Consider the following 20,898-nt stretch of genomic DNA (forward strand, 5'->3'; position numbering starts at 1 on the left):
ACCCCCGTCCTGCCCCCGGCCCCCCCGGCTCACCCAGGGCCAGCAGGTCGGGGGGCAGCGGCGACTCGGGCGCCCCCAGCTCGGCCTCGAGCGCCTCCAGCTCCTCCAGCTGCGCCAGCTCCTCCTCGAAGTGCGAGGGGGCCCCGGCCCCCCCCGCCGCCCCCCGGCCCGCTTGGGCGGGGGGGGGCCCCCGGGCGGCTGCAGCGCCTCCATCCTGCGAGGGACCGCAGGGGGGCACCGTGGGGGTGGGCGGGGGGGGACACACTCCGGGACCCCCCCAAAACCAGGGACCCCCCCCAAGACCCCCCTGAAACCAGGGACCCACCCGAGACCCCCTCCCCGACCCCAGGGACCCACTCGGGAGCCCACCAGGGCCCCCTCCGAGACCCCTTGGGCCCCCCAGGGACCCCCCCAAATCCCAGGAACCCCTCAGAGACCCCCCCGGTCCCTCAGGGAACCCCCTCGAGGCTCAGAAATCCCCCCAAACCCCTCCGGGACCCCCACATCCCCTCAGGGAACCCCCCCAGCCCCTCTGGGACCCCCATATCTCCTCAGGAAACTCCCCCAAACCCTCAGAGACCCCCCCAAACCCCTCCGCGACCTCCAATCCCCTCAGAGACCCCCCAAGCCCCTCCGCGACCCCCAATCCCCTCAGAGACCCCTCACATCCCCTCAGAGACCCCCCAAACCCCGGGATTCCACCCCCCCGCGCCGCCTCAGGCGACTCCTCAGGCCTCAGCGGGGCCCCCCGGCTCCCCCCGGCGCGCAGGGGGCGGCTCAGGGCCCCGGGGGCCGCCGCAGCCCCTCGGGCCCCCCCGGACGGCGCCGCCCCCCCCCCGGCGCCCCCTCAGAGCCCCCCGCGGCCGCACTCACCCCCTCAGCGGCCGCGCGCTCTCTCTCCCGCCAACAGCCGGGGGGGGCGGCGCTTCCGGCCTCGCACCGCCCCGGAGGTGCGCGCCCATTGGCCGGCCGGGAGGGTCACGTGCGGCGCCGCTTCCGGCGGAGCCGCCATGTTGAGTGTGGCAGGGAGGGAGGGGCGGGAAGGCCCCTCCCCGCCCCTCCCATAGGCTCAGCGCGGGGGTGGGGAAGGGCCCAGGCGTCCGGGGTGGCCCCGCCCCCCCCACTGGACCCCCCCCCCCCCCCCCCAAAGGACACAGGCATCCAGGTGCCCCCAAATCACTCCCCCCCTCAAGGACCCAGGTGTCCAGGTTCCCCCCCAAAATCATCCCCCCCCAAAAGGATCCAAGTGTCTGGAACCCCCCCAAAATCATTCCCCCCCCCAAAGGGCCCAGGGATCCAGGTCCCCCCTAAAATCATTCTTTTTCACCCCCCCTCCCAATTATTCCCCCCCCCCTTCATTAAGGCCCTCAGCCCAAGCAGGACCCAGATGTCCAGGCTCCCCCCACACCCCCCCCGGATACCTGGGCCCCTACAGCCCCCCCCCCCCAACCACAAGACACAAAACCCTTTTGGGGGATGAAAACACAGATTTATTAAAACCCCAGTTTGATTCAAAGCCCCGCAGTGGGCCCAGGCGTCTGGGAGCCTCCACCTGCAAGAGACCGGGGGGGGGGGGCAGTGTGAGCACAGGAAGCTCCCCAAAACCCCCTGCCCCCCCCTCAAACCCCCTGCCCCCCCTCCGTGCCCCCTCAGACCCCCCCGGGGTGTCAAGGCCCCGGGGGGGGCACCGACGTCATCAGGGGGTGTCAGCGCCCAGTGCTGCCATCATGGGGGGCCCGGACCCCCCCCCAAATCCCCTCCCTGCCCCCCCTGATGTCCCAACACCCCAAAAGCCCCCCCAGATGGACTCCCTCAATCCTGACACCCCAATAACTGCCAGGACCCCCCCAAAGACCCCCCCAGCACCCAAATAACCCCCCAGCACCCCGATAACCCCCTGCTCAGCACCCCACCACACTGCTCCGCTCCCCCAGCCCCCAAAACACCACCTTTTCACCCCAAAAAAAACAGCCCGGACTCCTGGGCCCCCCCAGCACCCCAAAAAGCTGTGGGGTGAAAGTGTCCAGCGCCAGGGGGGGCCCGCAGGTGGCAGCACCCATAACCAGTGCCCCCCAGTTCCTCCCAGTGCTCCCCTAGTACCTCCCAGTGGCCCCCCACATTCCTCCAGTTCTTCCCAGTGGCCCCCCAGGTCCCCCTAGTTCTTTCCAGTGGCCCCCCCAGTTCCTCCCAGGTCCCCTTAGCTCCCCTCAGTGGCCCCCCAGTGACCCCCCCAGTCCCCCTAACTCTTCCCAGTGGCCCCCCAGTACCTCCCAGTTGCCTCCCAGGTCCCCCTAGTTCTTCCCAGTGGCCCTTCAGGTCCCCCCAGTGCCCCCCCAATTCCCCCAGTGCCTCCCTGTGGCCCCTCAAGTCCCCCTAGCTCTTCCCAGTAGCCCCCCAGTGCCCCCTTAGTTCCCCCTAGTGCCTCCCAGTGGCCCCCCAGTTCCTCCCAGTGCCCCCCCAGCGGCGGGGGCCCCTCACCGGGGGCCGGGGGGAGGCAGGCCCGGGCTCAGTCCTCCTCCTCGTCCTCGCCGCCGCCACCGCCGCCCTGCCCCTTCTTGGCGTTCTTGCGCTTGACACGCCCGGGGCGGCCGCCGCCGTAGGGCGAGCGCAGCGAGAAGTCGATGTGCTTCTGCGAGTCGAGGCGCACGATGAACGACGGGATGTTCACCACCTGCTTGCGCACCCTGCCGCGGGGAGGGGGGGGGACAAGACGTCGGCTGCCGAGCCCCCCGCCGCCCCCGCAACGGGGCGAAACGGCCCCCGGGGGCACCAAACCGCCGCCAAAGGACCCAAAACGGCCCCAAAAATGGGGGGAAACGGCCTGCGGGGAGCCCACGGGGTTCAAACCGCCACCAAAGAACCCAAAACAGCCCTGAAAACAAGGGGAAACTGCCTGCGGGGAGCCCACGGGGCTCAAACCGCCACCAAAGAACCCAAAACAGCCCTGAAAACAAGGGGAAACTGCCTCTGGGGAGACCCTGGGGCTCAAACCACCCCCAAAGAACCCCAAATGGGCCCAAAAACAGGGTAAAACCACCCCCGGGGAGCCCACGGGGCCCAAACCGCCACCAAAGAACCCCAAAGGGGCCCCAAAACAGGGGGAAGCAGCCCCCAAGGAGCCCAGGGGGCTCGAACTGCTGCCCCAGAGCCCGAAACAGCCCTGAAAATGGGGCAAAACCACCCCGGGGAGCCCACAGGGCCCAAACCGCCACCAAAGAACCCAAAACAGCCCCCAGGGAGCCCATGGGGCCCAAACTGCCACCACGGAGCCCAAAACAGACCCCAAAACAGGGGAAAACGGCTCCTGAGGAGCCCACAGGGCTCAAATTGTGGCAAAAGAGCCCAAAACAGAGCCAAAAACTGAGGGGGAAACAGCCCCCAAGGAGCTCGCAGGGCTCAAACCGCCAAAGAACCCAAAACAGCCCCAAAACAGGATGTGGCAGCCCCCGAGGCTCCCATGGGGGTGGAATCGCCACCAAAGCACCCAAAACAGCCCCCAAAACAGGGGGAAACGAGCCCCGCAGAGCCGAAACAGCAGCCAAGGAGCCCAAAATGACCCCCAAAACAGGATGTGGTCACCCCCGAGGAGCCCACAGGGCTGAAACGGTGGCAAAAGAGCCCAAAACTGCCCTGAAAACGGGGGAAAGCCGCCCCTGAGGAGCCCGCAAGGGACAAACCACCCCAAAACGGCCCCGAAAATGGGATAAAGTAGCCCCTGAGCAGCCCACAGGGGTGAAATTGCAGTGAAAGATCCCCAAACAGCCCCCAAAACAGGATGAAGCAGCCCCCGAGGAGCCCGTGGGGCTGAAACAGTGGCCAAAGAGCCCAAAACCACACTGAAAACGGGAGGAAACGGCCCCCAAGGAGGCTGTGGTGGAATTGGGACCCCAAAACAGGATAAAGCAACCAAGGGACTGATAACCCCAAAACCACCCCAAAAATGGGAGGAAGGGGCCCCCCGAGGAGGCTGCGAGGGACAAATGACCCTAAAACCACCCCAAAAACAGGATGAATGGGTCCCTGAGACCAACAATCCCCAGACAGCACCCAAAAACAGGATGAAACCATCCCCGAGGAATCCACAGGGCTGAAACGGTGGCCAAAAAGCCCAAAACAGCCCCAAAACAGGATGAAGCAGCCCCTGAGGGACCAACAACCCCAGAACAGCCCCCAAAATGGGATGAAGGAGCCCCTGAGGAACCAACAACCCCCTAAACCACCCCAAAAACAGGATGAGGGAGCCCCTGAAAGACCAACAACCCCAAAACAGCCCCCAAAACAGGACGAAGCCGCCCCCGAGGGACCGACGACCCCAAAACCGCCCCCAAAACCTCGGGGGAGGGTGGAGGGGGGGGAAGCCGCCGGGGTTACCTGCGCCCCGTCCCCTTCGCAAGGTGTACGGCGGCGCCGCAGTGAGCCTTGCCGAGCTACCCGGGACAGGAGGAGGAGGAGGAGGAAGGCACCCACCGGATGTGCCGCTGGCGGATGAGCACCCGCGCGTGGTGGATGGACTTGGCCAGGCCCAGCTTGAAGACCTGCGTCTGCAGGCGCCGCTCCAGGAAGTCCTCGATCTTCAGCCCCAGGATGTAGTCGAGCTTCATCTTGCCCTCGTCCAGCACCCCGATGCGCACCAGGCGCCGCAGCAGCGCGTTGCCTGCGGCGGGGGGGGGGGGGGCAGGAAAAAGGGGCGTTACGGGGGGGTGAACCCCCAAAAAAGGGCCCCCCCCAGCGCAGGGAGGGGGCGGCCGCTCACCCTCAAAGAGGCGCCGCGGGTCCTTCTCATCCAGCGTCAGCAGCTCCCGAGCCGCCTTGCGGATCTTGGCCAGGGTGAACTTCACCCTCCAGACTTCCCGCTTGTTCCTCAGACCATATTCGCCTGTTGGGGGGGGGGAGCAAGGGGGGTCAGCGAGGCAGTTTGGATCCCCCCCCCCCAAATCCGTGGGGTGGTTTGGGGGGGTCGTTGAGGGGCCTCAGAGCCCCCCCCGGCCGCGCGGCGGAGCCCGGACTCACCGATGAGCTTCAGCTCCTGGTCGAGCCGGGACTTCTCGAAGGGGCGCCGCGGGGTGACGTAGGTTTTCCGGCAGACCCAGCTCCGGGCGACCGGCATGGTGGCCGAGGGGGCCTGAGATATTTGGGGGGGGGGGGGGCGGTTATGAGGGATGGATCTCCCTCAAAAAGCGGTTGGGCATCCTCCCCTCGCTCTCAGCATCTACCCCACGTTTGCCAGACAACCCCAAATAGACTCCAAGGGGGCTCTGACCCCCCAGGGGGGTCCGGGCACCCCCAAACCGAGCCCAAAGGGGCTCCAGCCCTCCCCGGGGGGGTCCAGGCACCCCCAAACCGAGCCAAGGGGGCTCCGACCCCCCCGGGGGGGGTCCAGGCACCCCAAACAAGTCTCAAGGCAATGTCAAGGGCTCAGTCCAGCGGGGGGGGGGCTAAAAGCGACCCCAGGACAACGCCGGGGGCTCTGCCCCCCCCAGGGGGGGTCCCGGTCACCCCCAAACTGAGCCCCCCCCCTCCGCAGGGACACCACATGGCGCCAAACGCCTCCTGCGCATGCGCTGCGGGCCCCGAGCGGCTCCGCGCACGCGCGGCCACCAGCCTCACCGCCCGCCGGCTCCCGCGCATGCGCAGAGCGGGCGGGGGCACCCCAGCCCCCTCACGGCCCGGGCCGGGCCGCACCGCCCGCCCCGCCGCTCCCCCGCCACCGGCCCGGTCTCCGCCGCCCGGCTGGGGCTCCGGGCCTCTCCCAGCCTCGCCGCCCGCCCCGCCAGGCCCCGCCGGACCTCACCTCGCTGCCCCAGCAGTGGCGCAAAAGGAGGAGGGTGGTTGCCAGCGGCGCTTTATATAGGGCGGCGGGCAGGGCCCCGCCCACCGCGGCGGCAGCCAACGGTGGCGCAGCACGCGCAGCGCGCCGGCCAATGGGAGCGAGCGGCGCCGCTGGCCAATGGCCGGGCGCGCCCGGAGGAGCATCGAGTGGGTAGAGCGGCCCCAAGGAGGGCGGCGCCATTGTTCTGGGAGGGAGGGGCGCGGGCGTGGGGGTGCTCGGAGCCGGGGTGCTCGGCGCTGCACGGCCGCGGCGCATCCCGGTGCCGTCGCCGTCGCATGTGTGCGCACATGTGTGTCCCACGCGTGCGTGCTCCACGCGTGTCCCGTCCCGCGCGGGCACGGATGTCACCGCGTGTCCCCGCGCCGTGGGCATGGGTGTCTGTGGGCATACACGCGTGTTCCCGCATGTGCACACGCAGTGCCATGCATGTCCCCAGAGCGCATGTCCCTGTGCGTCTCTACGCGTGTCCACACGTGCTGCCGTGCGTGTTCCCCATATGCATGGGCATGTGTCCATGCGTGTTGCTGCGTGTCCCACGCGTGTGCCCATACATGTTGCCACATGTCCCTTGTATGTCATGCATGTCCATGTGTGTCGCTGTGCGTGTTTCTATGCATGTCACCGTGTTTTGCCTGCATGTGTCCACGTTCGTCCACGCGTGTCCCTGTGCGGCCACGCGTGCTGCTACGCGTGTCCCCACACGCGTGTCCCCCGCATCTGTGGCCCTGCGTGTTGCCACGCATCACCCACAGCCATGTCCATCCGTGTCCCCCGCACGCGTGTCCATCCGTGTCCCTGCGTGTCCGTGTGTCCCCTGTACGCGTGTCCATGTGTCCCCGTATGCGTGTCCACGTGTGTCCCCACATACGTGTCCACGCGTGTCCCATCCGTGTGTCCACGCGTGTGTCGTCGTCCCCCCCCCGCCGCGCATCCCTCCCCGCGGTACCCAGCCCCGTCGCCATGGCGACCCTGCATCCCCCCCCTTCTCCCCGCCCCCGCCCGTGACGGACAGCCGCGGCGGCCAATGGGAGGCGGTGCCCGCCGGGGGCGGGGCGGGGCGGGGCGGGGGGGGGCGGCAGCAGCATCCTCCCGCCCGGCCGCGCCGGCGGCTCCTCGGCGCCTCCGCTATTGCCCCCCCCCCGCCCTGCTATCTGCCCCCCCGCCCTGCTATCTGCCCCCCAGCTTGCTATCGGCCCCCCCAAGCCCCGCTACTGCCCCCCTTATTGCCCCCCACCCCCTTTATCGCCCCCCCCGGACCCCTCCTGCCGCCGGGATGCGGGCGGCGGCCGCGGCCCCCCCCGGGCCCCCCCCCGGCCCTCCGCGGCCCCCCCCGCGCTAGGGGCGCCCGCCGATGCCGAGCGAGGCGCCGGGATGCGCCGCCCGGGGCCCCCCCCGCTGCTGGCCACCGCCGCCGCCGCCGCCGCCGCCATGGCCTCGCTCGGGCCCCCCGGCGCCCTGGGGGCACCCGCCCCCCGCGGTGAGTGTCCCCGCCGCCCCCGGCCCCGCCACCCCTCCCTCCGTCCCTCCGTCCGTCCCTCCATCCATCCCTCCATCCATCTCCACATCCCTTGGTCCAACCCATCCCTGCATCCCTCCATCCATCCTTCCATCCATCCCTCCATCCCTCCATCCCCCCCCCGGCCCCGCACCCCTCCAGCCCCGATCACCCCATTCCCGCAGCCCTCCGTTGTCCCCATCCCTCGGTCCCTGCAGCCCTCCGTTGTCACCATCCCTCCATCCCTCCGCTGGCACCAGCCCTCCGTTGTCACCACCCCTCTGTTCCCCCGTCCCTGCAGCCCTCCGTTGTCCCCAGCCCTCCGTTGTGCCCATCCCTCCTTCCCTGCATCCCTCCGGTCTCCCTGTCCCTCCTTTCCCGCATCTCTCTGTTGTTGCCGTCGCTCCGTTGTCCCCATCCCTCCATCTCCCCCGGTCCCTGCAGCCCTCCGCTCTCCCCATCCGTCCATCCCTGCATCCCCCTGTTGTCCCCATCCCTCCGCTCTCCCCATCCCTCCGTTGTCCCCATCCCTCCATCTCCCCTGGTCCCTGCAGCCCTCCGCTCTCCCCATCCCTCCATCCCTCCGTTGTCTCCATCCCTCCATCCCTGCATCCCTCCGTTGTCACCATCCCTCCGTTGTCCCCATCCCTCCATCCCTCTGTTGTCCCCGTCCCTCCATCCCCGCGGCCTTGCCGGGGTGGGGGGCAGCTGGGGAAGGACCCAGGTGTCCGGGGCCCCCCCCCCCACACTGGGGGGCAGAACGGGTCCTTCGGGGCGCTGGGGGCGGGGGGGATGTGGGGCTGAGCCCCCCTGCAGGGCCCTGGGGGGGGAACAGCCCCCTGGGGGGGGCCCAAATCAGCCCCCCGGGACCCCCCAGCCGTGGACCCCCCCAAATCAGCCCCATGGGACCTTCAAACCCCCCCCAAATCAGCCCCACAGGCCCCCCCCCAGCCCCATTGACCCCTTCACCCTCCCCCCAAATCAGCCCCATGGGACCTCCAAAACCCCCCCAAATCAGCCCCGCAGGGCCCCCCCCAGCCCCATGGACCCCCCCCCAATCAGCCCCACAGTCCCCTCTAGCCCCTCACGTCCACCCCCCCCCAAAATCCACCTCGGTGCCCGCAGGGAACCTGCCGCCGGGCCGGGTGCCCCTGGCCCCCCCCTACGCCGTGGTGCTCATCTCCTGCTCCGGCCTCCTGGCCTTCGTCCTCCTCCTCCTCACCTGCCTCTGCTGCAAGCGGGGCGACGTCGGCTTCAAGGTGGGGGGGGAGAACCCAATGGGGGCTTGGGGGGGGGGGTCCTATGGATGCTCTAGGTCACTCAACGAGGGCTTGGGATGGCTCAAGGGGGGGTTCTAGGTCACCCAACAGCTTGGGGGGACCCAAAAGGGGCTGGGGGGGTGTCTTACAGGCATTCTAGGTCACCCAAGGGGGCTCGGGATGGTTCAAGGGGGGGTTCTAGGTCACCCAACGGTTTGGGGAGACCCTATGGGTGCTTGAGGGCAGCCAACCGGGGCTTGGGGGGGGTCTTCTGGGTGTTCTCGGTCCCTCAGCGAGGACTTGGGATGGTTCAAGGGAGGGTTCTAGGTCACCCAACAGTTCAAGGGGATCCTATGGGTCCTCTAGGTCATCCAGTGGGTGCTCAGGGTGGGGCTCTATGGGGCTGTAGGTCACCCAACAGCTCGGGGGGACCCCATGGGCATTCAAGGCCCCCCAATGGGGGCTGGGAGGGGGCTATGGGTGTTCTTGGTCACTCAATGAGGCCTTGGGATGGTTCAAGGAATCTTCTAGATCACCCAACAGCTCAAGAGAATCCTATGGGTGCTTGCAGGCACCCAACAGGGCCTTGGGGAAGGGTCCTATGGGCCTTCCAGGACACCCAAGGGGGGAGTGGGATGGTTCAAGGAGGGTTCTAGGTCACCCAACAGCTCAGGGGGATGCTGGGACAGTGGGGGTCCCTGGCTCTCACCGGCTCTCCGGGCGGGGGGGTCCCAGGAGTTCGAGAACCCGGACGGCGAGGAGGACTCGGGGGAGTTCACGCCGCCCGCCGAGGAGACCTCGTCCTCCCAGTCGCTGCCCGAGGTCTACGTCCTGCCCCTGGCGGAGGTGGGCCCCCCGCCCCCCGGCCCCCCGCCCCCCCAAGCTGGTAAGGGGCACCTGGTGGGGGGGGGCACTGCGGGGACTCCGGGGGGGCTCGAGGGCACCCAATGGGGGCCCAGGAGGGGGGGATGAGCATTCTAGGTCACCCAATGGGCTCTTGGGCTGGTTCAAGGAAGGGCTTCTAGGTCACCCCACAGCTCAAGGGGACCTTATAGGCCCTCTAGGTCATCCAGAGGGTGCTCAGGGTGGGGTTCTAGGTCACCCAACAGCTCAGGGAGACCCCATCGGTGCAAGGGCACCCAATGGGGCCTTGGGGGGACCCTATGGGTGTTCTTGGTCACCCAACAGGAGCCCATGGAGATCCTGTGGGTGCTCAAGGGCACCCGGCGTGTCCTCAGGAGGACCCTATGGGCACCTGAGGGCACCCAACGGGCAGCCGGTGGGACCCCATGGGTGCTCTAGGTCACTCAACACCACTGGGTGGTCCCATAGGAGGTCTTTGCCACCCGTGGGTCCTCTGCACGGCCCACATGCCCCACTGGGTGTGCGCACTTACCCCACGGGTGTCCTCGGCGGCCGTGCGGGTGCTCTTGGCGGCCCAAAGGTGCTCGAGGGGGTCCCATGGGGGCTCTCGGGCACCCCTTGGGTGAGGGAGGCGGCCGTGGATGCGTTCTAGGTGACCCAAGAAGGTTCTAGGTGCCTCAGTGGTGCTCGCGGGTCCCTCGCGTCAGCCGGGATGGAGCACCCGCTGCCCCGGGGTCATTCTCCGGGTGTCCAGGGGCGACTCCGAGTCACTCGGGGGGGGGGGTGCCAGGTCCCCCAAGTGGGGCAGGCCTGGGTGGGCACCCACCGTTCCCCCCACCTCGGGGAGACGCGAAACTAGGCCAGGCGCACGCGGCCCAGAAATGTCACGGAGCAAAGGGGCGACGAGGCGGCAATGCGGGCACTTGCTGGCAGCTCCGGCATGCGGGCGACGTGTTGGGGGGCTCTAGGTCACCCAACAGGCCCGGGTCAATCATCCTGGCATGGGTGGGGGCCTCTAGGTCACCCAGTGGGCCCAGCTCCATCACCCTGGCATGGGGGTGAGGGGTTCTAGGTAACCCAGTGGGCCCAGGTCCATCATCTTGGCGTGCATGGGGGGCTCTAGGTCATGCAAGAGGCCCAGCTCTATCACCCTGGCATGGGTGGGGGGGTTCTAGGTCACCCAATAACCCCAGCTCCACTGCCCTGCCACGGGGGTGAGGGGTTCTAGGTCACCCAATGAGTCTGGTGCCATTGCCCCAGCACGGTGGATTCTAGGTCACTCAATGGGCCCAGCTCCACAGTCTTGACGCGGAGCACGTGCTAGGTCCCCCAACAGGCCCAGCCCCATAACCCCAGAGCGGCAGGTTCTAGGTCACCCAAGGGCCCCGGCTCCATCACCCCAGCACGGGGGGCGGTTCTAGGTGCCCCAACAGCGAAGGGGCAGCTCCCCACCACATGGGGAGCTGGGGGGACGGAGCCGGGGGGCCACACCGACCCCGAACCCCATTCCCGACCTCGACCCCATTCCAGACCCGGCAAAACCCCTGGGGCTGAGCCGGCAGCACCTGAGCTACCTGCAGGAGATCGGCAACGGCTGGTTCGGGAAGGTGAGCGCCGGGGGGGGCCGGGGGGGGCCGGAGGGGGGTGGGGGGGGCCGGACGCCCCCTCACCCCCACCCCACACCCCCAGGTCATCCTCGGGGAGCTCCTGGCCGACGTGAGCCCGGTGCCGGTGGTGGTGAAGGAGCTGCGGGCCAGCGCCGGCCCCCTGGAGCAGAGGAAGTTCCTGGCCGAGGCGCAGCCCTACCGGTAACGGGGAGCGGGGGGCCCGGGCGTCCGGGTGGGTTCCCCCTCGCCGTGCGCAGGGGGCCCAGGCGTCCGGGGCTGACGGCCCCCGTTGCTCGCTCGGCAGGAGCCTGCAGCACCCCAACCTGCTGCAGTGCCTGGGGCTGTGCAGCGAGAGCGTGCCGCTGCTGCTCGTCATGGAGTACTGCCAGCTGGTGAGCGCCCGCCCCCCCGCACCGCACCGGGGGGGGGGGGCATCGCACCGGGGGGGGGGGCGTGCACGGGGGGGGGGCACGGGGGGGTGCACGGGGGGGGTTTGCACGAGGGGGGTTTGCACGGGGGGGGCACGGGGGGGTGCACGGGGGGGCTTTGCACGAGGGGGGTTTGCACGGGGGGGGTTGCACGAGGGGGGTTTGCACGAGGGGGGTTTGCACGGGGGGGGTGCACGAGGGGGGTTTGCACGAGGGGGGTTTGCCATGGGGGGGGTGCACGAGGGGGGTTTGCACGGGGGGGGTTTGCACGGGGGGGGTGGCACGGGGGGGGGTTGCACGGGGGGGGCACAGGGCTCACACCGGGGGGGCATGCGCGGGGGGGGTTGCATGAGGGGTTTTGCATGAGGGGGGGCACAGGGCTCACACCGGGGGGGCATGCGCAGGGGGGGTTGCATGAGGGGGTTTGCATGAGGGGGGGCACAGGGCTCACACCGGGGGTTTGCACGAGGGGGGGGGCACAGGGCTCGCACAAGGGGCGCACGAGGGTCAGACGGGGGGGGTCACCCGATGGGTGGGGGGGGTCACACAAGGGGGGGGGAAGCTCACCTGGGGCGGGGGGGGCTCTCGCACGAGTGCTCACACGGGGGTCTCGCACGAGGATGGGGGGGGGCCGTGGGGCGGGCGGGGGGGGGCAGCGCGGAGGGGCGTGCGGGGGGGGGCCCGCATGCCCGGCGCCCACGGCGGCTCGCGCAGGGCGACCTGAAGCGCTACCTGCGGGCGCAGCGGGGGGCCGAGGGGCGGACGCCCGAGCTGCCCCCCCGCGACCTGGCCACGCTGCAGCGCCTGGCCCTCGAGGTGACGCTGGGCCTGCGCCACCTCCACCGCCACGGCTACGTGCACAGGTGGCGCCCGCCCGCCCGCCCGCCCGCCGGGGCCCCTCGCGCCGGGGGGGTGGGTGGGAGCCCGGACGCCTGGGCCCCTCGTGCGGGGGGGGGGGGGGGGATGGGAGCCCGGACGCCTGGGCCCCTCGTGCGGGGGGGGGGGGAATGGGAGCCCGGACGCCTGGGCCCCTCTTCGGGAGGGGGCTGGGGGGGGGGGGGGAATGGGAGCCCGGACGCCTGGGCCCCTCTTCGGGAGGGGGCTGGGGGGGGGGGGATGGGAGCCTGGACGCCTGGGCCCCTCGCGCGGGGGGGGCCTGGGGGGAGCGGAGGGGGGCTGGGGGGGTTAACGGGGGCTAAAAGGACCCCGGACGCCTGGGCCCCTCTTCGGGAGGGGGCTGGGGGGGGTTAATGGGAGCCCGGATGCCGGGGCCCCTCGTGCGGGGGGGGGGGGGGAATGGGAGCCCGGACGCCTGGGCCCCTCTTCGGGAGGGGGCTGGGGGGGGTTAATGGGAGCCCGGATGCCGGGGCCCCTCTTCGGGAGGGGGCTGGGGGGGGGGGAATGGGAGCCCGGACGCCTGGGCCCCTCCCGCGGGCGGGGGCTGGGGGGAGCGGAGGGGGGCTGGGGGGGTTAACGGGGGCTAAAAGGACCCTGGACGCCTGGGCCCCTCTTCGGGAGGGGGGCTGGGGGGGTAATGGGAGCCCGGACGCCTGGGCCCCTCTTCTGGAGGGGTTGGGGGGGGTAAATGGGAGCCCGGACGCCTGGGCCCCTCGCGCCGGGGGGGGGGATGGGAGCCCGGACGCCTGGGCCCCCTCTTCGGGAGGGGGCTGGGGGGGGTTAATGGGAGCCCAGATGCCGGGGGCCCCTCTTCTGGATGGGTTGGGGGGGGTAAATGGGAGCCCGGACGCCTGGGCCCCTCGCGCCGGGGGGGGGGGGGATGGGAGCCCGGACGCCTGGGCCTCTCTTCGGGAGGGGGCTGGGGAGGGGTTAATGGGACCCCGGACGCCTGGGCCCCTCACGCGAGGGGCTGGGGGGGGGTTTAAAGGGCCCCCGGACGCCTGGGCCCCTCACGCGAGGGGCCGGGGGTCCCCGCAGCGACCTGGCCCTCCGCAACTGCCTGCTGACGTCGGAGCTGACGGTGCGCGTGGGGGACTATGGGCTGTCGCACAACAACTACCGGGTGAGGGGGACGCGGGGACGGGGGGGACACGGACGGGATGGAGGGGACACGGGGATGGGACAGGATGGAGGGGACATGGAGACATGGATGGGATGGAGGGGACATGGGGACAGGGCCAGGGACCAGGGGAGATGGAGGGACATGGGGACAGGGACAAGGACCGGACAGGATGGAGGGGACATGGAGACATGGATGGGATGGAGGGGACATGGGGACAGGGCCAGGGACCAGGGGAGATGGAGGGACATGGGGACGGGGACAAGGACCGGACAGGATGGAGGGGACATGGAGACATGGATGGGATGGAGGGGACATGGGGATGGGGATGGGATGGGATGGTGGGGACATGGGGATGGGGCCAGGGACCAGGGGAGATGGAGGGACATGGGGACAGGGACAAGGACTGGATGGGATGGAGAAGACATGGGGACATGGACAGGATGGGGACGACACGGGGACAGGGATGGGATGGAGGTGACATGGGGATGGGGACAAGGACTGGACGGGATGGAGGGGACATGGGGACGTGGACAGGATGGAGAGGACACGGGGACGGGAACGTGATGGGATTGGGGGGACACAGGGATGGGGACAGGGACCAGAGGGGTTGGAGGGACATGGGGACAGGGACAAGGACCAGACAGGATGGAGGAGACATGGGGATGGGATGGGATGGGATGGAGGGGACACGGGGACGGGGACAGGGACTGGAAGGCGTGGGGGGGGGGACATGGATGGGCCGGGGGTTCCCGCGGGGTGACGCCGCCCCCCAGGAGGACTACTACGTCACCCCCGACCGGCTGTGGATCCCCCTGCGCTGGGTGGCCCCGGAGCTGCTGGAGGAGACGCACGGGACCCTCTCCGTGGTGGACCAGAGCAAGGAGAGCAACGTCTGGTGAGCCCGGCGCGGGGACGGCGCCACCGGCCGCCCCGGCGCGCTGTCGCCACGTCCCGCTGCGGCGGTGTTGCACGGCCCCGCTGCGGCGGTGTTGCGATGCCCTGGGGTCGTGGTGTCCTGGTCCCACGGGGTCCCAGGGTGATGGTGTCCCAGTGTCACGCTGTTGCCATGCCCTCGTGTCGTGGTGTCCTGGTCCCATGGTGTCCCAGTGCGATGGTGTCCCAGTGTCACGGTGTTGCCGTGCCCTCGTGTCATGGTGTCCTGGTCCCACGGTGTCACAGTGTTGCCATGCCCTGGTGTCATGGTGCCCCCGGTCCCACGGTGTTGCCATGCCCTGCTGCTGCGGTGTCCCAGTGCGGCGTCGTCCCAGTGTCACGGTGTTGCCGTGCCCTGGTGTCATGGTGCCCCGGTCCCACGGTGTCCCGGTGTTGCCACGCCCCGGTGCTGCGGTGTCCTGCCGCGGTGGCGTCCTGGCGCCGCGGTGCCTCAGTGTCCCGGCGTAGCCGCGTCCCGCCGCGACGGGGTCCCCGGCCGCGACGGTGCCGCGACGGTGCCGCGACGGTGCCGCGACGCCCGGCAGGTCGCTGGGGGTGACGCTGTGGGAGCTGTTCGAGTTCGGCAGCCAGCCCTACCGGCACCTCTCCGACGAGGAGGTCCTGGCCTACGTGCTGCGGGAGCGGCAGATGACCCTGGCCAAGCCCCGCCTCAAGCTGCCCCACTCCGACTACTGGTGAGCCCCCCGCCGCCTGTACCCCGCCGCCTGTACCCCCCCCGGGTGTCCCCTCCACCAGCTCGCTCTCCCTCGACAGGGGTAGTTTGTGCCATCCTCACCCCCGTCCCTCCGGCTGTAGTCTCTCGGCTGTTCTTACCCTGTCCCTCCAGCTGTAGTCTCCCGGCTGTCCCACCGTCCCTGCGGCTGTAGTCTCCCAGCTGTCCCGCCATCCCTCCGGGTGCAGTCTCCCAGCTGTAGTCTCCCAGCCATCCTCACTCCACCCATCTGGTTGTAGTCTCCTGGCTGCAGTCTCCTGGCCATCCTTCCACCATCCCCATGGCTGTAGTCCCCCGGCCGTCCTTCCACCATCCCTCCAACTGTAGTCTCCCAGGTGTTCTTACCCTGTTCCTCTGGCTGTAGTCTCCCAGCCTTCCTTCCACCATCCCTCTGGCTGTAGTCCCCCAGCTGTCCTCATCCCATCCATGCAGCTGTAGTCCCCCAGTCGTCCTTCCACCATCCCTCCGGCTGTAGCCCCCTGGCTGTAGCCCCCCCAGCCGTCCTCGCCCCATCCCCTCCGGCTGTAGCCCTCCAGCTGTAGCACCCCGGCCATCCTTCCACCATCCCTCCAGCTGTAGCCCCCCGGCCGCAGCCCCCCAGCCATCCTCGCCCCATCCCTCCGGCTGTAGCCCTCCGGCTGTAGCCCTCCGGCTGTAGCACCCCGGCCATCCTTCCACCATCCCTCCAGCTGTAGCCCCCTGGCCGCAGCCCCCCAGCCATCCTTGCCCCATCCCTCCGGCTGTAGCCCTCCGGCTGTAGCCCCCCGGTCATCCTTCCACCATCCCTCCGGCTGTAGCCCCCCCAGCCATCCTCGCCCCATCCATCCGGCTGCAGCCCTCCGGCTGTAGCACCCCGGCCATCCTTCCACCATCCCTCCAGCTGTAGCCCCCCCGGCCGCAGCCCCCCAGCCATCCTCGCCCCATCCCTCCGGCTGTAGCCCTCCGGCTGTAGCCCCCCGGTCATCCTTCCACCATCCCTCCGGCCGCAGCCCCCGGCCGTCCCCGTCCCACCTGCGCGGCCGCGGCCCCCCCCCCGACACCGTCGCCGTCGCCGACGCGGTGGTGCGCCGTGCCGCAGGTTCGAGGTGCTGCAGTCGTGCTGGCGCCCGGCGCCGCAACGGCCCTCGCTGGAGGAGCTGCACCGGCGGCTGAGCTGGCTGCTGCGGGAGCGACCGGCCGGGCGGCCGGGGGGCCGGCGGCGGGGCGGGGGGGCGCGGGCGGCCGCTGGGGGGGGCGGCCACGGCGCCCGTCATCACCCCCCCGGCCGCCGCCGCCGCCGCCCTCGGCCTTCCCGCTGCTCGACGGCTTCCGGGGCCGGAGGCGGACGACGTGCTGACGGTGACGGAGAGCGGCGGCGGCGGCCTGGGCTTCGAGTGCCTGTGGGAGCGCGCGCGGCACGGCCGCGGCAAGGCCAACACCGCCGCCGCCAACACCGCCGCCGACAACACCGCCACCGACAACACCGCCACCGACAACGGCGGGCTGGCGGTGCCGGGCACCAACCCCTTCCTGGAGGCGCTGGGGACGCCCGGCGTGGTGCCCGTCATCAGCGCCCGCAGCCCCTCGGTGAGCAGCGAGTACTACATCCGCCTGGAGGAGCACGAGGAGCTCGGCACCGCCGCCGCCGCCGGAGTCACCACCGTCACGACCGCCACCCGCCGCCGCCGCCTGTTCCTCCTCCTCCTCCTCCTCGCCCGGCGGCAACCCCTTCCTGGCGGCGCCCGCCGCGGGCTCAACCCTTTCCGCGGGGTGCGGGAGACGTCGCTGTCGGAGCGGAGCGGCCGGCGGCCGGGGCTGCGCTGCCCGCTGTGCGGCGGGGACGCGGCGACGGGGACGGCGGCGGCGACGGCGACGGCGGCGGTGGCCCCCCGTGTCGCTGCGCCCCGGCGCGCGCCGAGCTGGTGCGGGGCTGGCGGCAGCGCGGAGCCCCCGGGCGGCCCCGGCGCGGCAGCGACTCCTCGCTGCGGGCAGAGCGGGGCTCGTTGGCCGACGGTGCCACCCGCCGCCACCACGCCTGGGACCGGGCGTCCCCCTCGGCCCCGTGGCAGCGGGACGCGTCCCCCTCGGCGCTGCACGCGTCCCCTTTGGGGCACGAGACGGCCCCCGTGGGCGCAGATGTCGCCCTCGGCGCTGGAGATGTCCCCACTGGCGCCGGAGACGTCCCCGTGGGGCGCAGGACGTGTCGCCTTCGGCACCGGACATGGCCCGTTCGGCACCAGGCACGTCCCCGTGGGAGCAGGACATGTCACCTTCGGCGCTGGAGATGGCCCCTTTGGCACGAGAGACGTCCCCATGGGCGCAGATGTCACCTTCAGCGCCGGAGATGTCCCCATGGGAGCAGGACATGTCACCTTCGGCACTGGAGACGGCCCCTTCGGCACGAGAGATGTCCCCATGGGCGCGGATGTCACCTTTGGCACCGGACACGTCCCCGTGGGAGCAGGACATGTCGCCTTCGGCGCTGGAGATGGCCCCCTTTGGCACGAGAGACGTCCCCATGGGCGCAGACGGCCCCTTCGGCACCAGAGACGGCCCCGTGGGCGCAGATGTCCCCTTTGGCCCTTGGAGACGTCCCCGTGGGTGCAGGTGTCACCTTCAGCACCGGAGGCGTCCCCTTTGGCAAAAGAGATGGCCCCGTGGGCACGGATGTCACCTTCGGCAGCGGAGACGTCACCGTGGACCGAAGCGGCAGCGCCCAGGACACAAGGGACGTCCCCGTGGGCGCGGATGTCGCCTTCGGCACCGGAGACGCCCCCTTCGGCACCAGAGACGTCACCTTGGATGGACGCGGCGGCGCCCAGGGCGCAGACGTCACCTTCAGCACGAGAGACGTCCCCACGGGCGCAGGAGACGCCACCTTCGGCACCAGAGACGTCCCCTTGGACAGAAGCGATGTCCCCGTGGGCGCAGGAGACGTCCCCTTTGGCACCAGGGACGTCCCCTTGGACGGAAGGGACAGGGCCCCGGGGGCGCAAGGGACGTCCCCGCGGGCACCAGAGACGACGTCACCTCCGCCACCGGGCACGGGGGCCCGGGGCACGAGAGATGCCACCTCCGCCACGCGGGACGTCCCCGCGGGCACAAGGACACGAGCGGCAGCGCCGGGGCCACCACCGCGGGAGGGTTTTCCCGGGGCGGGCGGGGCCGGAGGGGCGGGGCCTCCCCCCTGGCTCCGCCCGCCCCCGTCCCACCCCCGGGGGCCACCGTGGCAGCAGCGGGGGACCATTGGGGTCCCCCCCGGGCCGGGGGCGCCCGCCGGGGTCCCCCATCCCGGCGGTGGCGGCGGCGGGCGCCGGCGTCCCCGCGGCCGTGGCCGTGCCGCCGCTGGCCGCGCTGGCCGAGGGCCCCGAGGAGGAGAGGGTGGCCCTGGTGGCCGGGGCCCTCGGGGACGGTCCCGGGGCCACCCCCCGGCCACCCGGGGCCACCCAGGGCTGCTGGCCACGGGGGGACCCGGAGAGGTGCCAAGAGACGTCCCCAAAGGGACCCAAGGGAGATGCCAAGAAGCGTCCCCCAAGGGATCCCCAGAGACGTCCCCAACGGGGTCCCCAGAGAGGTGCCACGAGATGTCCCCCAAGGGATCCCCGGAGATGTCCCCAGAGAGGTGCCAAGAGAGGTGCCACGGGACGTCCCCAAAGAAGTGCCAAGGGACGTCCCCAAGGGGTCCCCAGAGAGGTGCCAAGAGATGTCCCCAGAGGGACCCTTAGAGATGTCCCCAAAGGGGTCCCCGGAGAGGTGCCAACAGACGTCCCCAAAGGGGTCCCCAAGGAGGTGCTGCAGATGTCACCAAAGGGGTCCCCAAAGGGGTCCCAGGAGAGGTGCCAAGAGATGTCCCCAGAGGGACCCTTAGAGATGTCCCCAAAGGGGTCCCAGGAGAGGTGCCAAGAGGTGTCCCCGAAGGGGTCCTCAGAGACGTGTCCGCAGGGGTCCCCAAAGGGTCCCCGAAGAGGTGCCAAGAGACGTCCCCAAAGGGGTCCTTGGGGAGGTGCCCAGAAGGGGACCCCAAACGGTGTCCCAAGAGGTCCCCAGAGAAGCCACCCAAGAGGACCCCCAAAGGGGCTCCAAGGAGGTGCCCAGAGATGTCCCCGAAGGGTCCCCAGCCAAGTCCCCAAAGGGGTCCCCAAAGAGGTGCCCGGAGAAGTCCCTGAAAGGGTCCCCAAGGAGGTGCCTGCAGATGTCACCAAAGGGGTCCCCAAAGAAATGCCAAGAGATGTCCCCGAAGGGATCCCCAAGGAGATGTTCAGCCAGGTCCCCAAAGGGGTCCCCAAAGAGGTGCCCGGAGATGTCCCCAAAGGGGTCCCCACGGAAACGCCAAGAGATATCTCCAAAGAGGTCCCCAAGGAGATGTCAGGAAATGTCCCCAAAGGGGTCCCCACGGAAATGCCAAGAGATATCTCCAAAGAGGTCCCCAAGGAGATGTCAGGAGATGTCCCCAAAGGGGTCCCCACGGAAATGCCAAGAGATATCTCCAAAGAGATCCCCAAGGAGATGTCAGATGTCCCCAAAGGGGTCCCCAAGAAGATGCCAAGAGATGTCCCCAAAGGGGTCCTCAAGGAGATGCCTGGAGATGTCCCCAAAGGGGTCCCCGAGAAGATGCCAGGAGATGTCCCCAAAAGGATCCCTGAGGAGATGTCAGGAGATGTCCCCAAAGGGATCCTCGAGATGCCCGGAGATGTCCCCAAAAGGATCCCCAAGGAGATGCCAAGAGATGTCCCCAAAGGGATCCCCGAGATGCCCGGAGACGTCCCAAAAGGATCCCCGAGGAGATGCCCGGAGATGTCCCCAAAAGGATCCCCGAGGAGATGTCAGGAGATGTCCCCAAAGGGATCCCCAAGGAGATGCCCAGAGATGTCCCCAAGGGGTCCCCGAGGAGATGCCCGGAGATGTCCCCAAGGGGGTCCCCGAGGAGATGCCCGGAGATGTCCCCCAAGCGGGCCCCGACGAGGTCCCCAAAGGGGTCCCCGGCCAGGTTCCCGGGCGGTTCCCCGGCGCCATCCCCAAAAGGGTCCCCCGAGAGGTGCCCAAAGGGGCCCCCGGAGCCGCCCCCAAAGGGGCCCCCCGAAACCTCCTCCCCCGGGGGGGGCCCAGCCGCCGCCGCCACCGCCGCCGCCGCCACCGTCCCCCCCCGGCCCGGGGCCGTCGGCGAGGGGCCGGAGCCGGAGCCGGAGCTGGATCGGTCCCCGGGGCGGGGGGCCGCCGGCGTCACCGGCGTCACCGGCGGCAGCGGGGGGGGGTGGGGGGCCGCCCCGGGGCCCCGTCGCGGGCCGGGGGGGGGGCCGGGGTGTCCCGGCGAGGGGGGGTTCGTGGTGCAGGTGTGCCAGGAGCGGCTGCAGGTCACCCTGCGGGAGGACGTCACCCGCAACCTGCTGGCCCCCCGCCAGCGGCACGGGGACGGGGACGGGGCGCCCAGCGAGGCGGGGGACGGGGGCGACGCGGCCCCCCCAGCCACCGAGCTGCCGCCATCTGCCGCCACCACCACCGGCCCCCCCGAGCAGCGCCGACATCCGAGGTGGGTGAGGGACCGGGGGGGGGGGGGACAGGGACATCGGGGCACAGGGGAGGGACATTGGGGGACAGGGAGGGACGGGGGGGACATTGGGGGACATTGGGGGATGGGGGGGGACATTTGGCCTCCCCCCGGCTCCCACATTTTGACCCTTTTTGCGCCTTTTCTCTCTGTCCCCCCCCCATGTGTGACCCTGCTCCCCGACCTGCCCCCGTTGCCCCTCTCA

The 20,898-nt window shown here is 70.5% G+C and overlaps 2 protein-coding genes and 1 non-coding gene across 3 annotated transcripts in view; 1 reads left to right on the forward strand and 2 right to left on the reverse strand.

Moving 5' to 3' along the window:
• Window positions 1-1,467: 1,467 nt before the first annotated feature.
• On the reverse strand, window positions 1,468-6,025 carry RPS9 (ribosomal protein S9). The gene is made up of 6 exons (XM_067314321.1): window positions 5,792-6,025; window positions 5,011-5,122; window positions 4,754-4,876; window positions 4,468-4,654; window positions 2,479-2,684; window positions 1,468-1,552 (listed from the first exon to the last, which is right to left on the reverse strand). Exons 1-5 carry the CDS (start codon window positions 6,008-6,010, stop codon window positions 2,507-2,509), a joined length of 819 nt encoding a protein of 272 aa, XP_067170422.1. The 5' UTR covers window positions 6,011-6,025; the 3' UTR covers window positions 1,468-1,552; window positions 2,479-2,506.
• On the reverse strand, window positions 1,643-1,737 carry LOC136994937 (small nucleolar RNA SNORD88). The gene has a single exon (XR_010886710.1). It is a non-coding gene; the product is annotated as a small nucleolar RNA SNORD88 (small nucleolar RNA).
• Window positions 6,026-7,237: 1,212 nt separating the features above from the next.
• The window catches only part of LOC136994894 (uncharacterized), a 19,882-nt gene continuing 6,221 nt past the window's right edge, over window positions 7,238-20,898 (forward strand). Inside the window, 15 exon segments of the mRNA XM_067314299.1 lie at window positions 7,238-7,307; window positions 8,451-8,584; window positions 9,320-9,470; window positions 10,979-11,055; window positions 11,138-11,256; window positions 11,360-11,447; window positions 12,198-12,346; window positions 13,419-13,503; window positions 14,277-14,398; window positions 14,982-15,131; window positions 16,248-16,340; window positions 16,424-16,473; window positions 16,476-17,039; window positions 17,756-18,069; window positions 19,295-19,970. Of these exon segments, the coding sequence (XP_067170400.1) occupies window positions 7,259-7,307; window positions 8,451-8,584; window positions 9,320-9,470; window positions 10,979-11,055; window positions 11,138-11,256; window positions 11,360-11,447; window positions 12,198-12,346; window positions 13,419-13,503; window positions 14,277-14,398; window positions 14,982-15,131; window positions 16,248-16,340; window positions 16,424-16,473; window positions 16,476-17,039; window positions 17,756-18,069; window positions 19,295-19,970 (2,821 nt within the window). The 5' untranslated portion in view covers window positions 7,238-7,258.

This window comes from Apteryx mantelli, chromosome 34, assembly GCF_036417845.1.
Source record: "Apteryx mantelli isolate bAptMan1 chromosome 34, bAptMan1.hap1, whole genome shotgun sequence".
Classification (NCBI taxonomy): Eukaryota; Metazoa; Chordata; class Aves; order Apterygiformes; family Apterygidae; genus Apteryx; species Apteryx mantelli.